Source organism: Pagrus major, chromosome 3 (assembly GCF_040436345.1).
Source record: "Pagrus major chromosome 3, Pma_NU_1.0".
In the NCBI taxonomy this organism is placed as follows: Eukaryota; Metazoa; Chordata; class Actinopteri; order Spariformes; family Sparidae; genus Pagrus; species Pagrus major.
The window spans coordinates 14,486,553-14,494,416 of record NC_133217.1 but is presented as its reverse complement, the minus strand read 5'-3'; the positions used below and the strand labels follow the sequence as shown (position 1 = coordinate 14,494,416).

The window sequence follows — 7,864 nt, the reverse complement described above, 5'->3', positions numbered from 1 at the left end:
AGCGGCGAGTGTGAAGCCGAAGCTCCTCAGCTCCACAACTAGTTATCTCTGTTTTTTTCTCCATGTCTGACAGAAACTACAACGACTCTAGCCGAACAAGCACATAACATAATAAACACTCTCGGTTAGTTTCTCCATGGACTCGTAAAACCTTTGTGTTCACGGCTAACTCCGCTAGCTTGACATGGCCGCTAACCCTCCAGGACCAGGCTTTCAGAACAAGACGCGGGTGGCCATCCTGGCGGAGCTGGACAAGGAGAAGCGACGACTGATGCAGGGCCAGTCCATGAACAGCCCCGGGGCCAACATCCCTCTGTCGTCCAGACCCAGCCTGAAGGAGGTGAGGGACAGCGCGGAGCAGCAGCACATCGCCGCCCAGCAGAAGGCCGCCCTGCAGCACGCTCACGTCCACTCGTCGGGCTTCTTCATCACTCAGGACTCCTCGTTTGGGAACCTCATCCTCCCGGTGCTCCCGAGGCTGGAGCCCGACCCCTGACTCTCAGTCTGCCGGCAAACACTGAGCAGTGCCTCGGCCCGGCTGGACATCCACAACTACTCACATGCAAATAATACATGTTGTCCTATTTCTCCTTTTTTTCGCGTTCTTTGTCCTGTAATCAGTCTGATGTAGGTGTCCAACAGGTTCTCTTACAGAATAAAACCTGATGTTTGAACAGTCAGTGTTACTCCATTAGCAGGGGTGTAGATAAACAAAGCAGGGTCCCCAGAAACAACAGTGCAGTCAGCCCTCCTGTGATGAATGCATCCTGCTGTAATCATACACTCATCATCATTCCTCTTTTCATTAATGATGATACAGACATGTGACGCTATAAGAGTGTACACCTCATTAATAACACACTAATTGCTAATAGACAAGCCTTTTATGGTGGGGACAGGAATGTGATACAGGGGAGGGGAATCATTTGCACCCCCAGGGTTGGAAATGTAAAAGCAGGGGGACAGAATTTATACAGGACTGTGATATTAAAACATGTTGTCAGAAACTAGAACTGTCAGAGGACCCAAGACTGTGAAGGGCTCCAAATTCACTGTGTGTTCATTGTTTGCACAGAGTTTGAATAATTTAAAAACTTTATAGGAATTTGTAAAACTAGCGTTTGATATAAACTAAGGTGGTGCTACTTTAAATACAGTGGTGGGATGTTATTAAGTACATTTACTCAAGTACTGTACTGAAGTACAGATTCAAGTTAGGCCTATACGTGCTTTACTTGAGTGTATCCATTTTATGCAACTTTATACTTCTGCTCCACTACATTTGTCTGACATCCCCTTCCTCACCAGTGAAAACCATGTATCTCCAGATGTGGTGATCTTGAATGTTTTGTGATAAACTGGAGGATTCTTCCCATGTGTTAAACTGAACACCGTGGATTAGCTGTAAAATGCAACAAAGCTGAAAACATGGATCTTTTATAGAATATGAAGCATGTATATAAAGTAGTTTAAATGATCGGTTTGTTGTATGTACTGTTTTTGTATACTGTCTGTTGTATGTACTGTCTGTCTGACGGTTAGGGTGCTGTGAAAAGGAATTTCCCCTTGGGATAATAAAGTCTAATTCTGAGTTCAACCTCAAACATCTACAGCAGTAAAATACACATTAATGCAGCAGCAATATTAATCCCAAAACATCAAACATATCAGTAAAACAATGACAAGCACCATTTTTCCAGGACGAGTACTTTTACTTTCATATTTTAAATACATTTTGCAGATAATAAGCTACTTTTATACTCATGTAATGTTTTGAACGCAGGACTTATACTTGTAGTGTAGTTTTTCTAATGGTGTGGTATTTACTTAAATAAAGGATCTGAGTACGTTTGGTTAAATAATACATTTATGATTATTTGCCTTGTCTTGATTGTTGCAGCAGAACAGCGTTTTCATGTGGTATACGTGTACATTTGCTTATCTGGTATGGTATTGAATTCTACTCATAGTGTTATAAAAAAAGTGTCATATCTGACAGGACGAAATCATACTGAAGCGTTTGTTCAACCAAAAAACCCTTCAGTTTTCCTTCCACTTCATTTGGTAACACTTCATAATAACCATCATTAATAAACTGGACATTTATAGTTATAGTTTATAGTTAGTTAACAGTTATTTGACTGTTAAAAACAATTAAATGCCTTGAAAACAATTGATTAAGCAATGGTTTCTTGCAAAGATGCAACTGATGTTTATAAAACATTACAACTGTTTAATAAATGGTTTATAAAACATGTACATAAGTGATTACAGTGAAATAACTATTAACTAACATTCAATTAATTTTGAATTTAACATTTATTAATGATTGTTCATTATAAAGTGTAACCAGTCATTGTCACTGATAATAATAACTAGAACATTTGTGTAATTTCATATAGGTTACCTTTAAACTGTGATGTTTTCTGAGATGGTGACACCATGAAAACCTACTTGTACTGTGATTAATGAAATTACCATTGAAATACAGCATGTTACAGCCCAGGGATAGTGAGAAGACGATAAGCCTACTGTCTGCTGTGTGCATGTTAAAATCACAACATGTTTTATTCCTCTGGAAAAAGCAGATCTTTTGTTTGCGCCTCTGCACTCGATTGCTTTCCCTTCCTCACTGAGGAGTTGGCAACAGCGGCGTCCTGTGAGTCGATAGCAGAGTCGATGCTATCGCTGATGCAACACTGACAGGTCTACCCAACCGGCTTTTCTCACGCACGTCTCATTCCAAGAAGACAGGTTTTGAGGTGAGTCGACAGCTCTTAAAACACGGCTTCGTTGTAGACTGGTATTGTTGTCAGATAAACTAATTGTACAGTAGCGAATTGGTCGCAGCTTTAACCCGAAACATCACCGCAGCGACGTAACGTTAGCTGCACATGGTTTTGTAGCTAGCTAGCTAAACAGCCTTAGCTGGCTTTTTCATTCATTTTCAGCGTGACGTTAGAGGTGAGCTGGCCAGTAAGGTAGCTAGCATGTTATCTGAAAGTTGACTGAACGGCGTGTTTCTGACATATGGAGGAAACGGGGTGATTAATTGTAAAAACATAGCGTTTGCCAGGAGCTCCCTGTTTCTTGCTGCCAGTGGCTAACCGCCTCAGGTATAACATGCCTAGCTAAAAACGTTTTAATAACATTCATGGTCTCCTGGTAAAGAAACAAGTCAAATTTTAGTTTATACTGTCATAAAATGTCAAAGATTAGGATGGTTTAACGCTGATCATCGCCCATTTTTGGTGCAGTTTCAGTGTAAGGAGATTTTTGGGAAACAGCCAAGTCAGCTCAGAGACATGTTTTATCTTCTTGTCTGGGGCAAAATTAAACTGAAAGTGATCTAACAGATAGACACGCTCTAGAAAGAGTTAACAATGAAGGAAGCTGCTGCCATTATTCACAACTATTCAACTTCCTCGTCAGAAGGTCCCTGCACCATGGCAGATCAGCTGAGTCCAGATGAGAAGTTGACCCTCATCACCAGGAACCTCCAGGTGGGACACACAAATATACAAAAAAATATAGTCACAGTGACTGAAGTCCCCCAGCAGCTTGATCTCATTTATCTCTTGACTGTGTGTACTGCAGGAGGTCCTCGGAGAGGAGAAGGTGAAGCAGGTTCTTCAGGAGAGAGAGCTGAAGGTGTACTGGGGCACAGCGACCACCGGCAAACCCCACGTCGCCTACTTCGTCCCCATGTCCAAGATCGCAGACTTCCTCAAGGCCGGGTGTGAGGTGGGTACATCCAGTTGAGCTTCAGGAAGGAATTTTGATTTTAATATGTAGCTTACATGCATGTTTTTGTTTCTTCTTCTTTTCCTCAGGTCACTATTCTGTTTGCAGACTTGCATGCCTTCCTAGACAACATGAAGGCCCCCTGGGAGCTGCTGGAGCTCAGGGTGAAGTACTATGAGCAGATCATCAAGGCCATGTTGGAGAGCATCGGTGTGCCTCTGGATAAACTCAAGTTTGTCAAAGGAACTGAATTCCAGCTGAGCAGGTCAGTGTCGCTGATGATACTCAGACTGTATTAACTTTACATTCTCTGAAACAGACTTTGTTGCTGCAGCCTTTACTTAAACTAATGTTATAAGCCTGTATTGTCTCGTTTTTCAGAGAGTACACTCTGGATGTCTACCGTCTGTCCTCCATGGTGACAGAGCACGATGCTAAGAAGGCTGGAGCTGAGGTCGTCAAACAGGTGGAGCATCCTCTGCTGAGTGGTCTGCTCTACCCAGGACTGCAGGTAATAAAAACAAACAAGTCAGACTCATCACACTGATACTAATGTAGGAGTGGTATAAGATTACTCTGAGTCTCACAATAACAGCAATGCTAAAATTAACTACACTTATTACTGTAATTACAGCAAAATGTCCACATTTGGTGACGTAAGTACTCCAAACAAAAACAGATTTTAAACTATAACTGCCAGCAGAAGTGATCATAGAACAAAACGATTTGCATTTGCATCAAAAATAAAAATGTTGGTGTCAGAATTTGGAATGTAACTAAGTACAATTTACACAATACTGTACTGAGGTAGAATTTAGAGGTACTTTACTTTACTTATACTTTATTATATGATAACTTTAGACATAAGTTACTCTGTGCTTTCAGATTATTCACTGTTTATATGCCATGACTTGTGACGTGTGGACAGGACATTGAGTACAGAGAAAGTAAAAGGATACTGCATCGGAGCCAAAATATTGCATTATTAATTGATTTATTACACCGATAATCAGGAAAATGCTGAATATTGGCCCTGATAATTAGTCTATCCCTAGTAGATGTTGTATTTGCTGATAAGATTGATTAAAGTCTTGATCTTTGTCCTCAGGCTCTGGATGAGGAGTACCTCAAGGTGGATGCCCAGTTCGGAGGAGTTGATCAGAGGAAGATTTTCACTCTGGCAGAGAAGGTGCGATCTCCCTCCATCTTTGTACATTTATTTCAACCCTTTACTGTCTCTCTTCCCCACATTATTCACCTTTTACTTCTTCTCTTTCATTTTCAACACATAATGTATCCATTCAGCTCTTGTAGACCCTGATGATCGGTTAAGGAATAGCTTTGAATTTGTTGATAGCACATGGCTCATTCTTGTGGACTTCTTATTGATTTACTTGAGGTGTAGACATACAAACCAAATTATGAAGATCATTTATAGGAATTGGCTGTTAATGTTACAGCAGGATGATCCCATGAAACAGTTTTCAGAATAAGATCCATGTTAACTATAAAATGTAACTGAAGTTGTTCATTTGTCTTCAGTACCTGCCCTCTCTCGGCTACGCCAAGCGTGCCCATCTGATGAACCCGATGGTACCAGGACTGACAGGGGCCAAGATGAGCTCCTCAGAAGAAGTACGTCACAGTAAAAAAATTAATAAATCAACATTTGTATGAGCCTTTTCTTCTAATAGTTATGGTAATTTATAACATGATCTGCAGGAGTCAAAGATTGATCTACTGGACACCAAAGAAGACGTGAAGAAGAAGCTGAAGAAGGCTTTCTGCGAGCCAGGCAACATCCAGAACAATGGAGTCCTCTCCTTTGTCAGATACGTCGTCTTCCCTCTACGTGGAGGTAGAAAACTTCTCCTTGAATCTGAGTCTGTTGTCTTTGCTTCAGACCTCCCCACTTGTATAAAGAACATAAAATGAGTTGATAGTTGGGATCATTGTGTTTCAGAGTTCTGCGTCAAAAGAGACCAAAAGTGGGGTGGAGACAAAATCTACACTGTGTTTGAAGAGGTGGAGAAGGACTTTGCTGATGAGGTAAAGTGTAGAAATTTGTTTCTATGAAGAATAAAATTCCTCTTTTATATACATTCTTGCTAAAACACTTGATTTTCCCTTCATGCTCTGCTGCTCTAAACATCAGTAATCTCTGACCTTGTTAGACCATCCATCCAGGAGACCTGAAGGCCTCAGTGGAAGTTGCACTAAACCAGCTGCTGGAGCCAATCAGAAAGAAGTTTGAGTCTCCTGAGCTCCGCAAACTTACAAACTCTGCCTACCCCAGCGCCTCAAAGACGAGTCAGTATTTTACCCTTCGTCTTTAGTGTGTGTTCCCTCTCTCACATCATTTCAATTCCTTTAAACCAAATACAGAGGTGTGACTAGTTCTGCATAAAATGGGATGTCAACAGCCTTACGTGACTTGTCATCATTTGTGTTTTTTTTCTGTGTGATCAGAAGCAGCAGGAAAGGGTGCCAAGGCAGGAGGAGGTGGAGGAGGAGGAGGCGATGATGAGCTGGCTCCTTCCAGACTGGACATCAGGGTGGGCAAGGTCGTCAGTGTGGAGAAGGTAGGACGTCAAGATCATCAATGGAGTGCCTCATCAGATGATGTGCGTTGAGATGATTCACCTGTATCACAGCCATCTCCATCTTTGTTCACGTGTTTCTTTGTTGTCCACCTCCCAGCATCCAGATGCCGACTCGCTGTACCTGGAGAAGATTGATGTGGGAGAGGCGGAGCCGAGGACAGTGGTCAGCGGGCTTGTGGCCTATATTTCACAGGAGGACTTACAGGACAGGATGGTGTTGGTGCTGTGCAATCTGAAACCCCAGAAGATGCGAGGGATTGAGTCTCAAGCCATGCTGCTGTGTGCCTCGATGTGAGTGTTATTTGTGTTTTGCACACACGGCACATCCCTCGGCATCATTTCTCTTTAAAAAAAGATTAATTCTTTTTTTGTTTGGTTGATTTCCAGTGAAGGGGAGCCCAGGAGGGTGGAGCCTCTTGACCCTCCAGAGGGGTCATCGCCAGGAGAACAGGTCTTTGTGGAGGGATATGAGAACGGCAAACCAGATGATAAACTCAACCCAAAGAAGAAGGTGTGGGAGAAACTACAGGTATGTGTCAGTCAGAAGTATGCTTTTTCTCTAAAATCCAAAATATTGTGTTTAAGTTGCTGTCATTTGTTCCATAATGGCATATTGGAATAAAATGAATCAACCTTTTGTACATTTAGATTGTATTTTTTTTTTTTTTCTCCAGGTGGACCTGAAGATCTCAGACGAGTGTGTAGCTCAGTGGAAAGACAACCACCTGATGACTAAACTTGGACAGATCACATGTAAGACACTCAAAGGAGGCAACATCAGTTAGACACAGATCACACTGACCACCGAAGCTGCTCCTGCCGGCCACATTACATCAACTACACTCTCATCAGAAAAATCGCCCTGGCAACCAACGGTCAGACTTCATCTGGGTGTGATGATGATGGGACAATTATGCCAAAAGGTGCTTTGGACTGGCTGCAAATTCTGTGACCTTGCTTTGACTGTTGGGGGAAAAAAAGAGCCTTGTACAACAACAATTATGTAACTAATCAGCCTGTGATTCATTACTGTCTTGTTTTTTTTTTCTTCTTTTACCAGGGGTTATTTGGTGTTATTAGCACACTTCAGTATACATATATGATACAGTTTCTTTCAAAGAGACACATTACTACTCAGAAAATGAAAGATGGAATGTTGCAGAGCTGGTTGTTCCTGGAAGTAGCTGATAAGGATTCTCAGGTGTTTGCAAAGGGACTTAATGTTTCAGTAGTTTTCCACATTGTGTCGGTTGCCTTCATGGTCAATGTCAGGACAGTGACCAATCTGTCAAGTCTAATTAATAAGAATGGTTTTATGGGTTTCAGACATCAAATGTGTATAATAATCAGTATGTGATGAACTGTAAGACATGGGACGGTTTCATCTGGGCAAGTGTTGTACAGAAATAATTATCTGGAGTTTAACTGTCATAATCAAATAATGCATCATCTCTTAATATGGAATAAACGCTGGCTGAATTGTGGTCTGTACGAATGAAATATATTTGTTTTAGGTA

The 7,864-nt window shown here is 41.6% G+C and overlaps 1 protein-coding gene and 1 pseudogene across 2 annotated transcripts; both read left to right on the top strand.

Annotated features, from left to right (window-relative positions):
* Nucleotides 1-16: 16 nt before the first annotated feature.
* On the top strand, nucleotides 17-1,854 carry LOC140993809 (SOSS complex subunit C pseudogene; annotated as a pseudogene).
* Nucleotides 1,855-2,666: 812 nt separating this feature from the next.
* yars1 (tyrosyl-tRNA synthetase 1) lies at nucleotides 2,667-7,838 on the top strand. Of its 2 annotated transcripts, none has more exons than XM_073463104.1 (14): nucleotides 2,667-2,762; nucleotides 3,433-3,503; nucleotides 3,598-3,744; nucleotides 3,834-4,009; nucleotides 4,126-4,255; nucleotides 4,853-4,933; nucleotides 5,287-5,379; nucleotides 5,467-5,602; nucleotides 5,708-5,793; nucleotides 5,919-6,054; nucleotides 6,214-6,326; nucleotides 6,445-6,638; nucleotides 6,735-6,876; nucleotides 7,022-7,838. In XM_073463104.1, the coding sequence occupies exons 2-14, from the start codon at nucleotides 3,447-3,449 to the stop codon at nucleotides 7,130-7,132; spliced, it is 1,602 nt and encodes a 533-aa protein (XP_073319205.1). In that variant the 5' UTR covers nucleotides 2,667-2,762; nucleotides 3,433-3,446; the 3' UTR covers nucleotides 7,133-7,838. The 2 variants fall into 2 exon arrangements, with proteins under 2 accessions (XP_073319205.1, XP_073319206.1); XM_073463105.1 differs by having other exon boundaries at nucleotides 2,687-2,762; nucleotides 3,436-3,503.
* Nucleotides 7,839-7,864: the final 26 nt, after the last annotated feature.